We start from the raw sequence: 18,617 nt of genomic DNA, 5'->3' as shown, positions 1-18,617 counted from the left end.
TTACATCTAAATTTGATCACATTTTAACAGACCTGCGTCGTATCTTACACAGCGTGAAGGTAATGTATGATTAGATTAATATTTACCTGTAATTTCATTGCAATTAATGCGTAATTAACGTCTGGGTCAACTTTGATCGTGACCGTGTCTGGGGTATCATGGTAACCTACGTCTTCTGTAAATTTACATCTAAATTTTATCAAATTCTAACAGACCTGCGTCGTATCTTACACAGCGTGAAGGTAATGTATGATTAGATTAATATTTACCTGTAATTTCATTGTAATTAATGTGTAATTAACGTCTGGGTCAACTTTGATCGTGACCGTGTTCAGGGGTATCATGGTTAACCTACGTCTTCTGTAAATTTTTATAGATTTTAGATTGTCATCTTGTGTCCTGGTAACTTAAATCGTGTAATTAAATACGGTTTTTATCTATATTTAAGTAGAGCATTTATGGCTTAAGGTTAAAAGACTAGGCTATCTTAGTATCTTCGCCAGCTGCCAAGATCTGATAAGGTTAATTTCGGTACGGTTTTTTCCTTTTGTATTTTCATTAATTCTCTTCGCATTGAAAATGTAGGTTTGTACAAATTCATTATTCATCAGATAATGTAACAAAGTACTGCCTTGAAGCTGTAGTTTATGAATAATTGCTTATTCTTCAAATAATTTATCAGAATCCTGCTGTATTTAGATATCCTACCGTAGAATAAGGTACGGAGAGAATCCTGCAGTAGTTTATTATCTTACCGTTGAATAAGGTACGAACAGACTCCTGCAGTGTTTTGTTATCCTACCGTAGAATAAGGTACTGACAGAATCCTGCAGTATTTAGTTATCCTACCCTAGAATAAGGTACGGAGAGAATCCTCCAGTAGTTTATTATCTTACCGTTGAATAAGGTACGAACAGACTCCTGCAGTGTTTTGTTATCCTACCGTAGAATAAGGTACTGACAGAATCCTGCAGTATTTAGTTATCCTACCCTAGAATAAGGTACGAACAGAATCCTGCAGTATTTTGTTATCCTACCGTAGAATAAGGTACTGACCGAATCCTGCAGTGTTTTGTTATCCTACCATAGAATAAGATACTGACTGAGTCCTGCAGTATTTTGTTATCCTACCGTAGAATAAGGTACTGACCGAATCCTGCAGTATTTTGTTATCCTACCGTAGAATAAGGTACTGACAGAATCCTGCAGTATTTTTTTTATCCTACCGTAGGTTAGAACTTAGAAGAGTATCTGTGGAAATGGAGAATGATGTGTTATTATTATTATTATTGGTATTATTATTATTACTACTAGCTGAGCTACAATCCTAGTTGGAAAACCAGGCTGCTATAACCTCAAGGGCTCCAACAGGGAAAAATAGCCCAGTGAGGAAAGAAAATAAAGAAATTAACTGTATATAGAAGCACTGAACAATTGAATAAAATATTTTAAAAACATTATTAAATTAAAACATATTTTATGTATAAAATATAAAAAGACATGTCAGCCTGTTCAACATAAAAACGTTTGCTGCAAGTTTGAACTTTTGAAGTTCTACCGATTCAACTACCCGATTAAGAAGATCATTCCACAACATGGTCACAGCTGGAATAAAACTTCTAGAATACTGTGTAGTATTGAGCCTCATGATGAAGGTCTGATTATTAGAATTAACTGCATACCTAGTATTACGAACAGGATGGAACAGTCCTATGGTAGGAGCATTTCTTTAATTAGCTTGTTCTGTACCATAGTATTCGAGTGCTGGTTATCATCAAAATTCAACCAATCTTGATTATTCGACAGATGGATTGATAATTGTTTTGGCTAGACTAATTACCGTATCATCCATCTTCCATCCTTGTAAAAAAAGCTCTATTACTGGGAAAAGTTTTGTACCTATCTAGTATGTTATAGAGCCAACCTTTTGTTTCCTATGCACCAATTTTTTTCACTTCTAATTCAGATGCGCCACACAAACTTTAACCCCCTTTCAATCATTTAAGTATAGTGATTTGTACATATTTGGCAGTTATACATATAATCATTTGATTTATATATATATATATATATATATATATATATATATATATATATATATATATATATATATATATATATATATATATATATATGATAGTGTGGACAGATGTCGCAGTTGTAAATAAAGTATTATTATTAGTATCATTAATTTTCTTTTATTATCTCTGGGATATAGTGCGCCAATTGTATGCGTGCAATGTGCCACTATTGGTGCATGCGCCATAGGTTGGCCACCCCTGTTATAGAGTGTGCGTAAATTTATTTTGCTGAGTGAGCATTTAGGAACGAGGAACCATCCTTGTTTCTCAATGAGCCCTTACTATTTTGATGGATACGTGGAGGCTTTGTATATCAGCGGCCAGTACCTCCTGCGTGCATAGCAATTGGACACCAACTAAACTAAACTTCCCCACCTAACCTAACGTACAAACCGTGAAAATTCCTACTTACCTATCCTATCGTTGGGGCTAAGCCCCCCCCCCCTGAGACCCCCCTTACACTGCTGTATTCTTTGTCGGCAGTCATTATACATACAAGTGGCCGCTATGATACATACACCCCGGATAGGTGATAATGGTTAGTAGCTTAACAAGCCGAAGTTAAAGTTTTAATTTCAAAAGAGATTTTATAGCCATACAAAAATCCTATGACGTGATTTGACGGGTATAATGGAAAAGATTTGCTTGTACCAAAGGAGTTGAAATAGCCTACTGGTAGACTTAGTTACCTTCTCCATCATGAGGTTCAATACTACACACTATTCTAGAAGTTTTATTCCAGCTGTGACCAAATTGTGGAATGATCTTCCTAATCAGGGAGTTGAATAAGTAAAACTTCAAAAGTTCAAAATAGTAGCAAGTGTTTTTATGTTGAACAGGCTGACACAATTCTTTTTATAGATTATATATTATGAAATGTCTGTTTTAATGTTGCTGATGTTTTTAAAATATTTTATTTTAATTGTTCCTTGCTTCTTATATCGTTTATTTATTTCCTTGTTTCATTTCCTCACTGGGGTATTTTTCCGTATTGGATCCCTTGGGCTTTTAGCCTCCTTCTTTTCCAATTAGGGTTGTAGCTTAGCAAGAAGTAATGATATTATATACCAGCTCTGATTATACAAGTGAAGAGCAAATAGTTGTGACGATAGTGTTATTTGGCAATTAGAAACACCTGTTATATACTGTTACGTCAAGTCTGCCCAATATGACCCAGTCCGGGTATTAAGAGCATTGAATGCAATTTTTTTTTTTTGGCCGATGATATATATAAGGGATTTTGACGAAGGAAAAATCTATTTCTGGACGAGGGACCTGTGTCGCCCAGTGAAATGCTCCTTAACCCTTTTACCCCCAGGCTCTTTGGAAATTTTCAACCCTTAACCCCCAAGGAGTTATTTTTTCCCCAGCACATTTTGCAGTATATTTTTTTAGATTGCTCTAACAGCCTTAATTATTGTCATAGAGAGGTCAGGTTGGTCTCATTCTTTTGGAAAATGCCTGAATTTTTTCAAAAAATTATCAAAAATATGAAAAAAAATTTTTTATAGCATTTTTTTGCAAGGACGTACCGGTACGTCCATGGGGGTAATGGGATGAGTTTTGTGAAACGTACCAGTATGTCCTTTGGGGGTAAAAGGGTTAAGGTGCCAACAAGGAATGATGGGAGAAGGATAGGTAGTGGTGATGGTTGGGGGCAGTAGCTGTAGTGAACGACACCTCGTAGTAACGGGGGATTTTGAGGTGGGAGAAGTCTAATTGGAAAGGGATCTCTGGTAGTGGTATCACTCGCCCCAGTTTTATTACCGACACCCTTTAGGGGTGAGCGAGCTGGATATATCCCTAGCATTCCATGCAACTTTTTTCTCTGGTATATTTAGCAGTATTTATACCTTTGAAATAGTGCTTTAAGGAGCATTTCACTGAGCGACACAGGTCGAGCTCAGAAATACTACTTTTTATTAGAGTTGAGAATTGTAACTTCTTTAAATTATAAAATTGTAAATAAAGTTTGTTCCGACACTATATACTGTACAAACCATCCGATATTTATAGGGATATACTCTCGGGGAAGCTGAAAGTATATCCCTATGAATAGCGGAAGGTTTGTATCGTTAGGAAAAAATATAAATTACTTTAAAATTTGTAACTTTTGCTATTTCAGTAGCTTACTCATAACATTTTGATTAGCCTCCAAACTCGTGACTTTCTTATAATTTGATTGTGATATAGAAATTAGTAATGAGATTGTTTTTGTAAATTTGTAATTTTCTTAACCCTTTACCACCAATGGACGTACTGGTATGTTTCACGAAACTCATCCCTTTACCCCCATGGACGTACTGGTACGTCCTTGCAAAAAACGGCTATTTACATTTTTTTTGCATATTTTTGATAACTTTATGAGAAACTTCAGGCATTTTCCAAAAGAATGAGACCAACCTGACCCCTCTATGACAAAAATTAAGGCTGTTAGAGCAATTTAAAAAATATATATTGTAAAATGTGCTTAAAAAAAAAATGCCTGGGGGTTAAGGGTTGGAAAGTTCCAAATAGCCTGAGGGTACAAGGGTTAATATATTGTACAATCTATCTTCCGTAGATGTCGCCAAGAAAGAGGCACCATATAGAGTCATTGGAAGAGCTCAGTTTGGCTGTGGTATTGTCGTCAGTCGTTGCAGACTTACACCTCGCTCACCTGCTTTGCACGGACCTTCGGCATTCGTTGGTGTTGTCGTCCCTCAACATATCCTCACCCGATGAACTCAGGCGAATGGTGGCTGCTCGTCTTACGACTCTCCCGGGTCTCTTGAATGACCAGGTAAGTTTACGTTAATTGTAGTTTATTGATATTCATTTTGGAAAACATTGTATCATGCTGTAATTATTCAGTTATGTATACACTTTACTAATTTTACTATATACAGGGCGTCCAAAAAGTCTGGGTACATAAGAAATTTCACTTTTATCTATGTTATTTTTAAAACAAAAACAATTTTATTTAAATCTAATGTTAATAGATATTTTCAGTATGATTTCCATCATTTTCTATGCACAATTTGATGAGCTTTACAAAATTCAGGTGAACTGCATTTGCGTCGATTTCAGCACACTTACTGATAATGCCATTTTGCGATAAGACTTTTCAAAAAAAATTTCGGAAAAATTTTCGGAAATTTTCGAAAAATTTTTCGGAAATTTTTGAAAAAATTCGAAAAATTTTTCGGAAAAACTTACTTCTCATCCACTTAGAAGTACCAAACTCGATTAGTTCTTTAGACAGATCAATCATTCGATCTGGACTGAAAAAATAACATAGATAGATAAAAGTGAAATTTCCTATGTACCCAGACTTTGTGGACAATACATGCTAGTTTTTCAATATTAATCTTACCCGGTGATCATGTAGCTGCAGCTCTGCTGCCCGACAGAAAAAACCTACGGGCGGGATACGCCAGCGATCGCTATACAGGTGGGGGTGTACAACAACAGCGCCATCTGTCGAGTAGGTACTCAGGTACTTCTTGTCAACAAGAACCAATTTTCTCTCTGTCGTGCCACCGGCAAGACCTACTTGATACGCTGTTGTTTCTGGAGTTGATTTTCACGCTATTTGGTGATGTATTCTCTCTAGTTATTAGCTTTCGCTGTACAGGAGTTATCATCAATACCTTATCAAGCTTTATTGATTAGATTTTGGATTATTTGTTGACGACTTGGATAGATTTTGGATTTCCCCCTTTGACTAATTCAAGATGTCTGACCCTACTCAAGTCCCCAAGTACAGGCAGTGTAGCGCTAGGGACTGTTCTAGGCGTCTTCCGAAGGCCTCTATCGATCCTCACACCGTTTGTTCCAATTGTAGGGGTAAAGCCTGTCAATTGGAAGATCGATGTGAGGAATGCGCTGGGCTTTCGGAATTCGATTTTCAAGAATTCCTTAAGAATGCACGTAGGCTAGAGAAGGATAGGATCAGGAGGAGTTCTTCTCGCTCTTTTGATTTTTCCTCTCCCCATGCCCCTCAACCTATTCCTTCCCCTGTAGTGGTTACACCCGACCCTTCTACTAGCTCTCAGCAACCCTCGATGGCGGACATGATGCGTGCCATTCAGGCTCTTGGTGACCGAGTTGAGTCATTAGCAAATGACCGCAATCAACTCTTAGCCGACGTCAAAGAGTTGAAGGAGAAAAGTGCAGTGGGAAGTGTAGTGAGTGCAAGTGCTGTGAAAAGTGTCAGTGTTACGCATGAGGGTGCATCTGTTCGTGCCAGTCGTCCTCCCAGTCCGGGACCTCTTGCAAGCTCCCAAGCCCAGGGGAGAAGCAATGTCGAAGGACCAAAGGGTTCGACAGGCCTTGATCAGCGTACAGATGTACCCTCAGTGGTTGCGGACGTATCTTGCAGAGATCGTCCCACCCACAAACAGACGAGTGAGCCCATTCATTCCTCGTCTGCGGAAGAAGTTTCTCGTCAGAAACGCTGGACCAAGGTCTCACGACCTCTCAAGCGCAAGGTCCCTTCCGAGCGAGTCCAACGGCCCAGGTGTAGCCACTGGGTCAGTTCGGACTCGCCGCAGTCTTCCGAAGACTGCACACCTCCCAAGAGAGGTAGAGTGGTTCCGCAGCAGGCAATCACTCCGTCTGTTGCTGCACCTACCGCTGTAGACCCTAAGTGGTCTTTGCTGCAGTCTATGCAGACTCAGCTAGCTTCCTTCATGCAGGAGTATCGTGCTGAGAAGGTTGAAGCTGCACCCGTTAACCCACAACCTGCCACGGTTGTGCGCTCAGCTGACACTGCGGCTGCCTGCTCCCACACTCCGGCTGTGAGAGCTCCACCACCGATGCGCAGTCGACCCTGCCAGACGCATGTTGACGTTAGCCGACGTGCGGCACCCTCCGTTGACATGCGTGAGCTACCGCATCAGCAGTGGGAAGGTGCTGTCAAGCTGCCGTGTTTTGACGCAATGCGGCAGTCTCCGCAACCCACGGCAGTCCCCACCACGCACCACCACTCCGCTTTTGTTGTTGCCAGCTCTCAGACTGACCAGCAGCGGCATGATGTTGGATCCAGTGCAGCTACGCATGCTCCCGTGCTGCCGGATTCAGCCGTTCAGCTTTCTTCTCCTCCTTTGCCGCTTCCTCCTCAGCATTCGGATGAAGGAATCTCTGATGACGACGAAGCTGCTCATTTGGACGATCAACACTCCGACATAGATGAACCCAAGACTACGCCTCCCTCCTTAGACTTTAGGAAGGTCCTTGCTCTGTTTAGGGAGTTGTATCCGGACCAGTTTGTGTCTGCAGCCCCACGCTCACCTCCCTCTGAGTTCGCTTTAGGCATGCAGTCAGCAGCTCCTGCCTTTACGAAGCTCGTACTCGCGCGCTCATCCAAGAGAGCTTTAAGGGTACTGGGAGAGTGGTTGCAGGCCAAGAAGCAACTTGGGAAGACGTCCTTCATCTTTCCCCCCACCAAGCTTGCTTCCAAATCTAGCGTCTGGTATGCCACGGGAGAAGATCTCGGCTTGGGAGTTCCTGCCTCTGCCCAGGGCGACTTCTCAAGTCTGGTAGACTCTCCCCGCAGACTGGCTATGAGACGCTCCAAGATTTGCTGGACCTTTTCGGACATGGACCATCTTTTAAAGGGAGTTTTCCGTGCGTTTGAGATCTTCAACTTCCTGGACTGGTGTTTGGGAGCGTTGAGCAGAAAGACCTCCCCTTCGGATAAGGACTCTGCCATGCTCATCATCTCATGCATGGACAAAGCCATTCGGGATGGATCTGGCGAGCTTGCGGCTTCTTTCGTGTCTGGAGTTCTTAAGAAGCGAGATCACCTTTGCTCCTTCTTGTCGGCGGGGATCACACCATGTCAGAAGTCAGAGCTGATGTTTGCTCCGCAATCCAAGTGTCTCTTTCCTGAAGAGCTGATCAAGGGGATTGCCGCCTCGTTGATCCAGAAAGACACCCATGACCTGGTGGCGTCATCCGCACGTAAAGTCACAGCTTTACCTTCCGTGCCTAGACCTAGGATGGACACACCAGCGTCTAGGTTCATTCCGCCCTTTCGTGGCAGAACCTCCAGCAGAGGAGGTACCCGTGCCGATAGTCAACGTGGCAAAAAGAAGAAGGGTTCCAAGTCCTCAAAAGGCAGAGTCTGACTGCCATCTTCTCCAGACAGCAGTGGGAGCCAGGCTCAAGAACTACTGGCAGGCCTGGGAGAACAGGGGTGCAGACGCACAGTCTGTGAAGTTACTCAGAGAGGGGTACAGGATTCCATTCTTGCGCAAGCCCCCTCTAGCAACAACTCCCATCGACCTCTCTCCCAGGTACAGAGAGGAGGACAAGAGGCTAGCTTTACAGCAAGAAGTGTCTCTCTTGCTACAAAAGGGAGCGGTAGTCATAGTCCGGGACCATCAATCCCCGGGCTTCTACAACCGTCTCTTCTTAGTAGCGAAGAAGACAGGAGGGTGGAGACCGGTGCTGGACGTCAGTGCTCTAAATGTCTTTGTCACCAAGCAGACGTTCACCATGGAGACGACGAAGTCGGTGCTAGCATCGGTCAGGAAGGAAGACTTGATGGTCTCGTTAGACCTAAAGGACGCGTACTTTCACGTCCCCATCCACCCAGATTCCCAACCTTTCCTAAGGTTCGTCTTTGGGAAGGTGGTTTACCAGTTCCAAGCCCTGTGCTTTGGCCTAAGCACGGCACCTCTAGTGTTTACCAAGCTGATGAGGAATATTGCCAAATTCCTGCATTTAGCAGACATCAGAGCCTCCCTCTATTTGGACGACTGGCTTTTAAGAGCTGCGTCAAGTCGTCGCTGTCTGGAGAATCTCAAATGGACTATGGATCTGACCAAGGAATTGGGTCTCCTGGTCAATATAGAAAAGTCCCAACTCGTCCCATCCCAAACTATAGTCTATCTAGGTATGGAGATTCAGAGTCAAGCTTTTCGGGCTTTTCCGTCGGCCCCCAGAATCAGTCAAGCCCAAGAATGCATCCAGAGCATGCTGAAAAGGAACCGATGTTCAGTCAGACAGTGGATGAGTCTAATAGGGACACTTTCATCGCTGGACCAGTTCATCGCGTTAGGGAGACTCCACCTCCGACCCCTTCAGTATCACCTAGCTGCTCACTGGAGAAAGGACATGACGCTAGAAGCGATCTCAGTTCCTATATCCGAAGAGATGAAGTCTGCACTGACTTGGTGGAAGAACAACATTCTTCTCAAGGAAGGTCTACCACTGGCTGTTCAGACCCCCGACCACCTTCTCTTCTCGGACGCATCGGACACGGGCTGGGGTGCGACACTGGACGGTCGGGAATGCTCGGGCACGTGGAATCCGGATCAAAGAGCACTTCACATCAACTGCAAGGAGCTACTGGCAGTTCATCTGGCCTTGAGAAGCTTCAAGTCCCTCCTTCTAGGCAAGGTGGTGGAGGTGAACTCCGACAACACTACAGCCTTGGCGTACATCTCCAAGCAAGGAGGGACTCATTCGAGGACGTTGTTCGAGATTGCAAGGGACCTCCTCACCTGGTCAAGAGATCGAAGGATATCGCTTGTAACGAGGTTCATTCATGGCGACATGAACGTCATGGCAGACCGCCTCAGCCGGAAGGGTCAGATCATCCCTACAGAATGGACCCTTCACAAGAATGTTTGCAACAGACTATGGGCCCTGTGGGGTCAGCCCACCATAGATCTGTTCGCTACCTCGATGACCAAGAGGCTCCCAAATTATTGCTCACCGATTCCGGACCCAGCAGCAGTTCACGTAGATGCCTTTCTTCTGGATTGGTCCCATCTAGACCTTTATGCGTTCCCCCCTTTCAAGAATGTCAACAAGGTACTGCAGAAGTTCGCCTCTCACGAAGGGACAAGGTTGACGTTGGTTGCTCCCCTCTGGCCCGCGAGAGAATGGTTCACCGAGGTACTGCAATGGCTAGTAGACGTTCCCAGGACTCTTCCTCTAAGAGTGGACCTTCTGCGTCAGCCGCACGTAAAGAAGGTACACCCAAGCCTCCACGCTCTTCGTCTGACTGCCTTCAGACTATCGAAAGACTCTCAAGAGCTAGAGGCTTTTCGAAGGAGGCAGCCAGAGCGATTGCCAGAGCAAGGAGGACATCCACTCTCAAGGTCTACCAGTCAAAATGGGAAGTCTTCCGAAGCTGGTGCAAGGCGAATTCAGTATCCTCAACCAGTACCTCTGTAACGCAGATAGCTGACTTCCTTTTACACCTAAGGAATGTAAGATCCCTATCAGCTCCTACGATCAAAGGTTACAGAAGCATGTTGGCAGCAGTCTTCCGCCACAGAGGCTTAGATCTTTCCACCAACAAAGATCTACAGGACCTCCTTAAGTCTTTTGAGACCTCAAAGGAGCGTCGGTTAGCCACACCAGGTTGGAACTTAGACGTGGTTTTAAGGTTCCTGATGTCAGCAAGGTTCGAACCGCTTCAATCAGCCTCTTTTAAAGATCTCACTTTGAAGACTCTTTTCCTCGTTTGCTTAGCAACAGCTAAAAGAGTCAGTGAGATACACGCCTTCAGCAGGAACATAGGATTTACATCTGAAACGGCTACATGTTCCTTACAGCTTGGTTTTTAGCTAAAAACGAGCTCCCTTCTCGTCCTTGGCCCAAATCGTTCGAGATTCCAAGTCTGTCCAGTTTGGTTGGAAACGAACAAGAGAGAGTACTATGCCCAGTAAGAGCTCTTAAGTACTATTTAAGACGTACGAAGCCATTACGAGGACAATCAGAAGCTTTATGGTGTTCTATTAAGAAACCTGCTTTACCGATGTCGAAGAACGCAGTCTCTTATTACATCAGACTTTTGATTAGAGAAGCCCATTCTCATCTGAATGAGGAAGACCATGCTTTGCTGAAGGTAAGGACACATGAAGTTAGAGCTGTCGCTACTTCAGTGGCCTTCAAACAAAACAGATCTCTGCAGAGTGTAATGGATGCAACTTATTGGAGAAGCAAGTCAGTGTTCGCATCATTTTACCTTAAAGATGTCCAGTCTCTTTACGAGAACTGCTACACCCTGGGACCATTCGTAGCAGCGAGTGCAGTAGTAGGTGAGGGCTCAACCACTACATTCCCATAATCCCATAACCTTTTTTTAATCTTTCTCTTGAAATGCTTTTTATTGTTGTTTTTGGGTTGTACGGAAGGTTAAGAAGCCTTTCGCATCCTGGTTGATTTGGCGGGTGGTCAAATTCTTTCTTGAGAAGCGCCGAGATTAGAGGTTGTGATGAGGTCCTTTAGTATGGGTTGCAGCCCTTCATACTTCAGCACCTAGGAGTCGCTCAGCATCCTAAGAGGATCGCTAGGCTCAGTAAGGAAGACGTACTTAAAAAGGCAGAGTAATTGTTCAAGTCGACTTCCTTACCAGGTACTTATTTATTTTATGTTTGTTATTTTGAATAACTGCTAAAATGAAATACGGGATACTTAGCTTCTATTGTTAACATGTATGCTGGTCTCCACCCACCCCCCTGGGTGTGAATCAGCTACATGATCACCGGGTAAGATTAATATTGAAAAATGTTATTTTCCTTAGTAAAATAAATTTTTGAATATACTTACCCGGTGATCATGAATTAAAGAACCCGCCCTTCCTCCCCATAGAGACCCAGTGGACCGAGGAGAAAATTGGTTCTTGTTGACAAGAAGTACCTGAGTACCTACTCGACAGATGGCGCTGTTGTTGTACACCCCCACCTGTATAGCGATCGCTGGCGTATCCCGCCCGTAGGTTTTTTCTGTCGGGCAGCAGAGCTGCAGCTACATGATCACCGGGTAAGTATATTCAAAAATTTATTTTACTAAGGAAAATAACATTTTATAGTACATATGTCTTACTTTGCATGATGGTGTAAAAATTAAGTATACTTCTACATAATTATTTGCTTGAAGGTAATGATCCCTTTAGAAAATGCAGAATTAAATAAAGCAGAGACAATTATCTGTGCAAGTTGAGTGAGAATTTATAGTTTCAAGTTATAATGGATAAAATTATTTAACATTCAATCAGGTAAGTGATGAGATTAAAATTATGAAGTAGAATGACTCAAATACGTAGACATACAGAATTAAGTATGTAGGCAGTAAGTAATTCAAGATAATATATACCGGTATTACCAATTTGAGTTCAGTGCATTAAATAAATGCAGTTAATGTCGATAAATTTCCAAAACGATGCTTCAGTCGGCCATCAAGTCTGAGAATAAAGTGCTGTGACTCAAATTATAGGTATGAAAGCCCCCCCCCCCCAAAAGATTCAATGAGGAACATCTCAACTATTGTAGTGTGTCGCTTACAAAATACGGAGCCTTTGTAGGGTGACGGCCAAATCCCGTAGAAAACGGGAATATCCTGAACTGTGGCCATCGTTCTAAAAACTATTTTGGCGGGAGAAGATAACTTAAAAAACCCACCTAACCTATGCTAAAAGCCGTATCCTTACCCAGGGGGCTTCGCCCCTCCCGGACCCCCCCTTACACAACAGTTTCCTTACCTACGAGTACGACGGGAGAAGCTAACTTAAAAAAACACACCTAACCTATGCTAAAAGCCGTGTCCTTACCCAGGGGGGCTGCCCCCCCCCCCCCCCCCCCCCCCGGACCCCCCCTTACACAACATATTTAAGATCCGTAGACCATTTCCAAACGTTTTTATTCTATACAAGATAACAGTCGGAGCGATAATAAGCAAATTAGGACGCTTGGCCGTAGCGCTACAAACTACCCCAAAATACGTACAGTAATGCAAATGTAGTTTAAGTTATTTAATTTGTACAAAACCTCAATGAAATCATTATATTATAGATGAAGAAGTCTATGATCACCTTGCCAGATTGTCGAGGAAAAAAATTGGTTAATCAGCTGGCTCCATTAAGCGAGTACACTACACAAGGTTCTTCGGATCTGGTGATGAAGTAGATCCAATTTTGCATAGTCATGACCTTGTTATATATGAAAGCCTTGGGATAAGATGATGAGCAGTTTCAGGTTAAAATAATTAGTTTAGCTCCCACCCTCCAAAAAATAGAATTTATTCTTCACGAACTTAATACTGTACAGTATTTTAACTCTTGGTAAACTGAATAGCCATCTGGGTTAGAGTATGCTGGCCTTGATTTTAGTGCTTCCTTTGACCGTGTTAATCATGAGGCCTTTGTTTTCAAACTCAAATAGTTGGGAGTGGGTGGGTCGTTTCAAGAGCCTGACAGCATTTTGTCACGGCCAGGATTACCATATTTTATAGTTAAGAAAAATACAAATGACTTTTAAAAATTTTTGATTTATTATCATTACTTTTTTTACTTTTATAGTTTCAAATGGATGTACAACTCTGTACAGTAAAATGTATATTGTAGCGTGCCAACATATTTTGCTGGTTGAAAATTTAGTTCGACAAATACTCTTGTGTGAATTGTAATCTAATGATTTGTGAGTAATATAGCTTACGGTTTTGAACAGTAGTTTGGATATGCTGTATAAGTATTGTGTACTTTCCTCATGATTTCACCTTCTTAAATAATATCTAAAAAATCACAGGAGGGATAAGTATTGTTTACGGTATAAGGTACACGGAAGGTCCTCAATTTACAAATTTAATACTGTAGGTTCCAAGAAGCTTTGTAACTCAAATTTTGTTAAGGTTTGGTCTAGGGTAGGCCTAACCTGACTCCAGCGCCTACAATTTCTAGTTACAAAAATCAAATAATATTCCCGTTTCATATGACATTAATATCAGGTTGTTGGAAATGTCATTTTGCTTACTGTATCAAATGTAATATTGTTCTCTTACAGAATTCCTTTATCTTATCTTTGCTATATTAAACTTCATAATGAATACAGTGATACCTCTGGATACGAAAGTTTCTGCTTACGAAAAATTCAGGGTACGAAAAGCGATACGAAGATTTTTATGCCCCAGTATACAAAACAAATTTCAGGATACGAAAAGCTTACGAGATCCTAACTCGTCACCGAGAGTAATTTTAAAATGTTTCAACTTATTTGTTAATGAACTGTACCTTTTTTTTCAGGGTATCAACCCTTAATTTAGGTGTACAGGTAATAATTCACCTTCACTGATCCAAATGCTTTACATACAGTACCGTAACTTTTATACAGTAGTAAAGAAAACGGACCGTTTTCTTAGGCCTTGGAGGGGATAACTAGGCTATAACTACATTATTGAATAATCTCATGGTGGTTTCTGGAATGGATTAGGCTGTTTTTAACGGTTGGGTTAATTATTGAATGATAGAAATGGCTGCATTGCATGTTTATTACTACAGTTTAGCGTGTTTATGAAAGAAAAGGTGACTTTTTGTAAGGCTTGGAACGGATTAGGCTATTTACATGTAAAACGTGACTCAGGATACGAAAAAAATCAGCATACTAAACCGTATCCTGAACGGATTACTTTCGTATGCTGAGGCATCACTGTATTTGAATTCTCATGTCGATCAGCTGACTTACGTTAAATTTCATTTCAGGTCCGAGATCGCATGGTGAAACGTCTATTTGCTAGTCCAGAACCGGATAGATGGGCCAATGCCAAACTTGATATACTCCGTGTAAGTTTAAGGTTCTTTGAGCACCATGTTCCACATGTCATATTCATCTTTGCAAGATATGCTAATGTCTCCAGGTTAAGATATTATGTCAAACATTTTGCAAAAAGGATTCAGGCCTCAATCTCTGTTAGGTATACTGTATTGGATTTCATTAAAATCTTGTAGGCTGATTTACATTCTCCTGCTAAGTTTAATATTTTGAGTATTTGAAAAACTAAAGGGGGCTATTACCATAAATATACAATTATACATACATACATATACCAAGGCACTTCCCCCAATTTTGGGGGATAGCCGACATCGAACAAATGAAACATAAAAAGGGACCTCTCCTCTCTACGTTCCTCCCAGCCTGACAAGGGACTCAACTGAGTTCGGCTGGTACTGCTAGGGTGCCACAGCCCACCCTCCCCCGTTATCCACCAGAGATGAAGCTTCATAACGCTGAATCCCCTACTGCTGCTACCTCCGCGGTCATCCAAGGCACCACTATTATATTGTTATATACACATGAATTACATTTTGCATGTAAGCTCAGTAGTAGTATTTAGAAGTGTTAATTATTGCTACAGTTCTCTCATAAACATTTACTAAATCCTCAAGGAAATTATGAAAGACTTACATGAACAATACCATCGTGTAGTTTATGGACAATGTGCTATTCACAGAATGTATTTTTTATATTGTGTCAAATTTCCATTGCTCCAAGATATAATTTACGTCTATATGATAGAAAGGAGAGGTCCCCTTTTTTGTTTCATTTGTTTGATGTCGGCTGCCCCCCAAAATTGAGGGAAATGCCTTGGTATATGTATGTATGTATGTATGGTAGAAATGGCTTTTTATGTGGAAGTATTGTATGGCCGAACTCAGTTGAATGTGTCAGGCTCGGAGAAGCGTAGAGAGGAAAGGTTACCTTTTTTTCAATTGTTTGATGTCAGCTACCCCCCAAAAATGGGGGAAGTTCCTTGGTATATAGATAGATAGATTTTATGGCCATAACGTCAACATTTGTCAAACAGTTTCATTTTAATTGATGTGGAAATTTCAGGTTGTTTTAGATGATAGTGTTATGACCATAGACTGCGGGGAGCAAGCTCTACCCAGACGATTGCTGCAAGTGGTTGGGGAGTGTTGTCCAAATCTTACATCCCTGAAAGCTACTCTCCATCAGGTAAAATCCAACAAGTGTTTCTGTTTATTGTTATTTTTCTATTTTTTAAATGAGCTTTTAGTTTGCCAGTTCCGCAGCCTCAACAGATCCTCACTCCCAATAGATAGAAGCTAGAGGATATATTCTCTTGTCAACTTCCAACTCTTAATTTTTCAAGAGCATCATCTTAAAACCTTTGAATGTATTTGCATATGTCTTGAAAGAAATTTCTATTTTATTCTCATGTTCTTTCAGTACCTCTGAAAGCAACTCGCCTCCCATGCCGATTATAATCCTAATAGCATTTAGAATGTTCGGTTTATCTTTCGGTAACTTCAACCGCGTGAATGAATGTCTTTCGTAAATAGTACACCTTGATCTGTTGGTTGAAGTAGTGAAGATATTTGATGGTATAAAAGAAATAACTTTACATCAGAATGCAACTCGCCTAGATTTGTAGATAGCCTGGAGTATTATTTAAAGTGTGAATTACCTTAAATATGAATATTTTGATGGAAATGTCATCTTCAGAAATGAAGCAATTCAAAATGTAATCTCCAAAAGTAAAACTATTATCATCCAAGCTTTCTTGTTGTGTAAATAGACAATGTGATAAGAAATATCACAGGAAAAAAGTACGCACAATGACGGACACCAATAATGTTAACTATTTTATCGCTAGTAAGGCTGAACCATCTCTTTTCAGTTTAGTTTACCTGGGCTTTGTTCCCACATACCTTACAACAGTGCTTGGCCTCACAGCATTGTTCATTTTGCTTGTTAAATTCAAAATTATATGTTAATTATCCATCACCAAATTATTCTTTGATTTAATTCTTCGGTAGAATTGTCTTATGTTACGTATCCATTCTCTTTCTAGACACACTAGTCCCATTGTCAAAAGTTAATAGTAAATAGACATATTTTTATTTGGCTGTATAATTTGTTTTAAATGGGTCCCTTATTTTTTCAGAACTGCAGTGTACAAACTGCTTTTGCATAGCAAGTGGAGTACTTTGTGTATGGCTAACGTTTTTTTCCATCGTTACAAGATGCCGCACGTTTAAGTTCCTCTTCGGTTTGTCTGCAACGAGAGTTCCTCGAAATGCAGTAGGCAATACTGTGTTTAAGTACATTTCAAATACAAAATTTTCAATGTTTGAAAGTATTATCACTAATATGTTGATTATTTGTCTTCTCGATGTCTTAGATTGAACCTTACAGTGACGAAGCCCCAAGCGATGAGCCCGAGGGATCCTGGATCACTGTCATGTCTGCTCCTCCTCTTAGCCGTCATATGTTCTTCAGAGACTACCCTTCTTTGAAAGACTTCCCAGAAGAAATCCCAAAGAACACCACTAGCTCCAAACCAGTTAAGGTATTATTATTATTAGTACCAGTTAAGCTATAACCCTAGTTGGAAAAGCAAGATGCTATAAGGCCAAGCGCTCCGACAAAAAAAAAGGACACTAATAGATACTATTAACCCTTTTACCCCAATGGACGTACTGGTACGTTTCACAAAACTCATCCCTATTTACATTTTTTTTTGCATATTTTTGATAACTTTATGAGAAACTTCAGGCATTTTCCAAAAGAATGAGACCAACCTGACCTCTCTATGATGAAAATTAAGGCTGTTAGAGCAATTTGAAAAATATATATTGCAAGATGTGCTTAAAAAGAAAAAAAAAAAAAAACGCCTGGTGGTTAAGGGTTGGAAAGTTCCAAATAGCCTGGGGGTAAAAGGGTTAAGCTTGAGAGAATCTCGAACCCCAGTCCAGCAGATCACCAGGCTGAGACATTTCCAGTAGTGTACCACAACCCTTAAGATTATCCAAGGTTATAATTGTTTGTGTGTATTGAACTTAAAAGTATTTTAATTTGAATTGTGTACCTAAAGTAATGTAACTTGAATTGTATAGCTAAAGTAATTTAAAGTGTAAACCTATAGTCCATTTCTTTTAGCAAGTCATATTTGCACTGACTCGCAGCGGTGCCCTTTTAGCTCGGAAAAGTTTCCTGATTGCGGATTGGTTGGAGAAGATAATTCTAACCAATCAGCGACCAGGAAACTTTTCCGAGCTAAAACTGCAACGTTGCGAGTCGGTGCAAATATGACTCGCTAAAAGAAATGGACTATAGTATTTTTGCCTCCACTCATTTGTACCTGATTAGTGAGGATACAATTGTCTATAATATATTGTCCTCAACATCCGGATCTCAGTATTGATAATGTTTCTTTAAATATGTATGACTCTTTCAAAATTTTAGGTGTGATTCTCGACAGTAAATTTACTTTTGAGAAACATATAAGGTCTGTGTCTTCTTCAATTTCACAAAAAATAGGCTTATTGAGAAAGTCTTTCAAGATTTTCGGTGATCAATCTATTCTGAAGAAGTGTTTTAATTCTTTCATTCTACCTTGTTTTGAGTATTGTTCTCCTGTCTGGTCTTCAGCTGCTGATTCTCATCTTAATTTGTTGGACAGAAACTTACGGTCTATTAAATTTCTTATTCCTGATCTAGATATTAATCTCTGGCACCGTCGTTCAATTAGTTCATTATGCATGTTGCATAAGATTTTTCACAACTCTGACCATCCTTTACATTCAGATCTCCCTGGACAATTCTATCCTGTTCGTAATACTAGGCAGGCAGTTAATTCTAATAGCCAGGCCTTCACCATCACGAGGCTCAATACTACACAGTACTCTAGAAGTTTTATTCCAGCTGTGACCAAGTTGTGGAATGATCTTCCTAATCGGGTGGTTGAATCAGTAGAACTTCAAAAGTTCAAAGTTGGAGCAAATGCTTTTTTGTTGAC

The 18,617-nt window shown here is 40.9% G+C and overlaps 1 protein-coding gene across 2 annotated transcripts in view; it reads left to right on the top strand.

Moving 5' to 3' along the window:
* LOC137618075 (uncharacterized) overlaps nt 1-18,617 on the top strand; it is a 52,578-nt gene that overhangs the window by 61 nt on the left and 33,900 nt on the right. Inside the window, exons 1-5 of one of the 2 annotated variants that reach the window (XM_068348044.1) lie at nt 1-59; nt 4,645-4,863; nt 14,557-14,637; nt 15,689-15,811; nt 17,001-17,168. The exon at nt 1-59 is cut by the window's left edge and continues 61 nt beyond it. In XM_068348044.1, the coding sequence (XP_068204145.1) occupies nt 4,645-4,863; nt 14,557-14,637; nt 15,689-15,811; nt 17,001-17,168 (591 nt within the window). In that variant the 5' untranslated portion in view covers nt 1-59. Of the gene's footprint in view, nt 60-177; nt 243-4,644; nt 4,864-14,556; nt 14,638-15,688; nt 15,812-17,000; nt 17,169-18,617 lie in introns of those variants that run through there. The other variant, XM_068348045.1, reaches the window with a different exon arrangement.

The sequence above is a fragment of the Palaemon carinicauda genome, chromosome 24, assembly GCF_036898095.1.
Source record: "Palaemon carinicauda isolate YSFRI2023 chromosome 24, ASM3689809v2, whole genome shotgun sequence".
Classification (NCBI taxonomy): Eukaryota; Metazoa; Arthropoda; class Malacostraca; order Decapoda; family Palaemonidae; genus Palaemon; species Palaemon carinicauda.
Note: the sequence above shows the minus strand (reverse complement) of the source record. Positions and strands in the feature narration are given on the sequence as shown.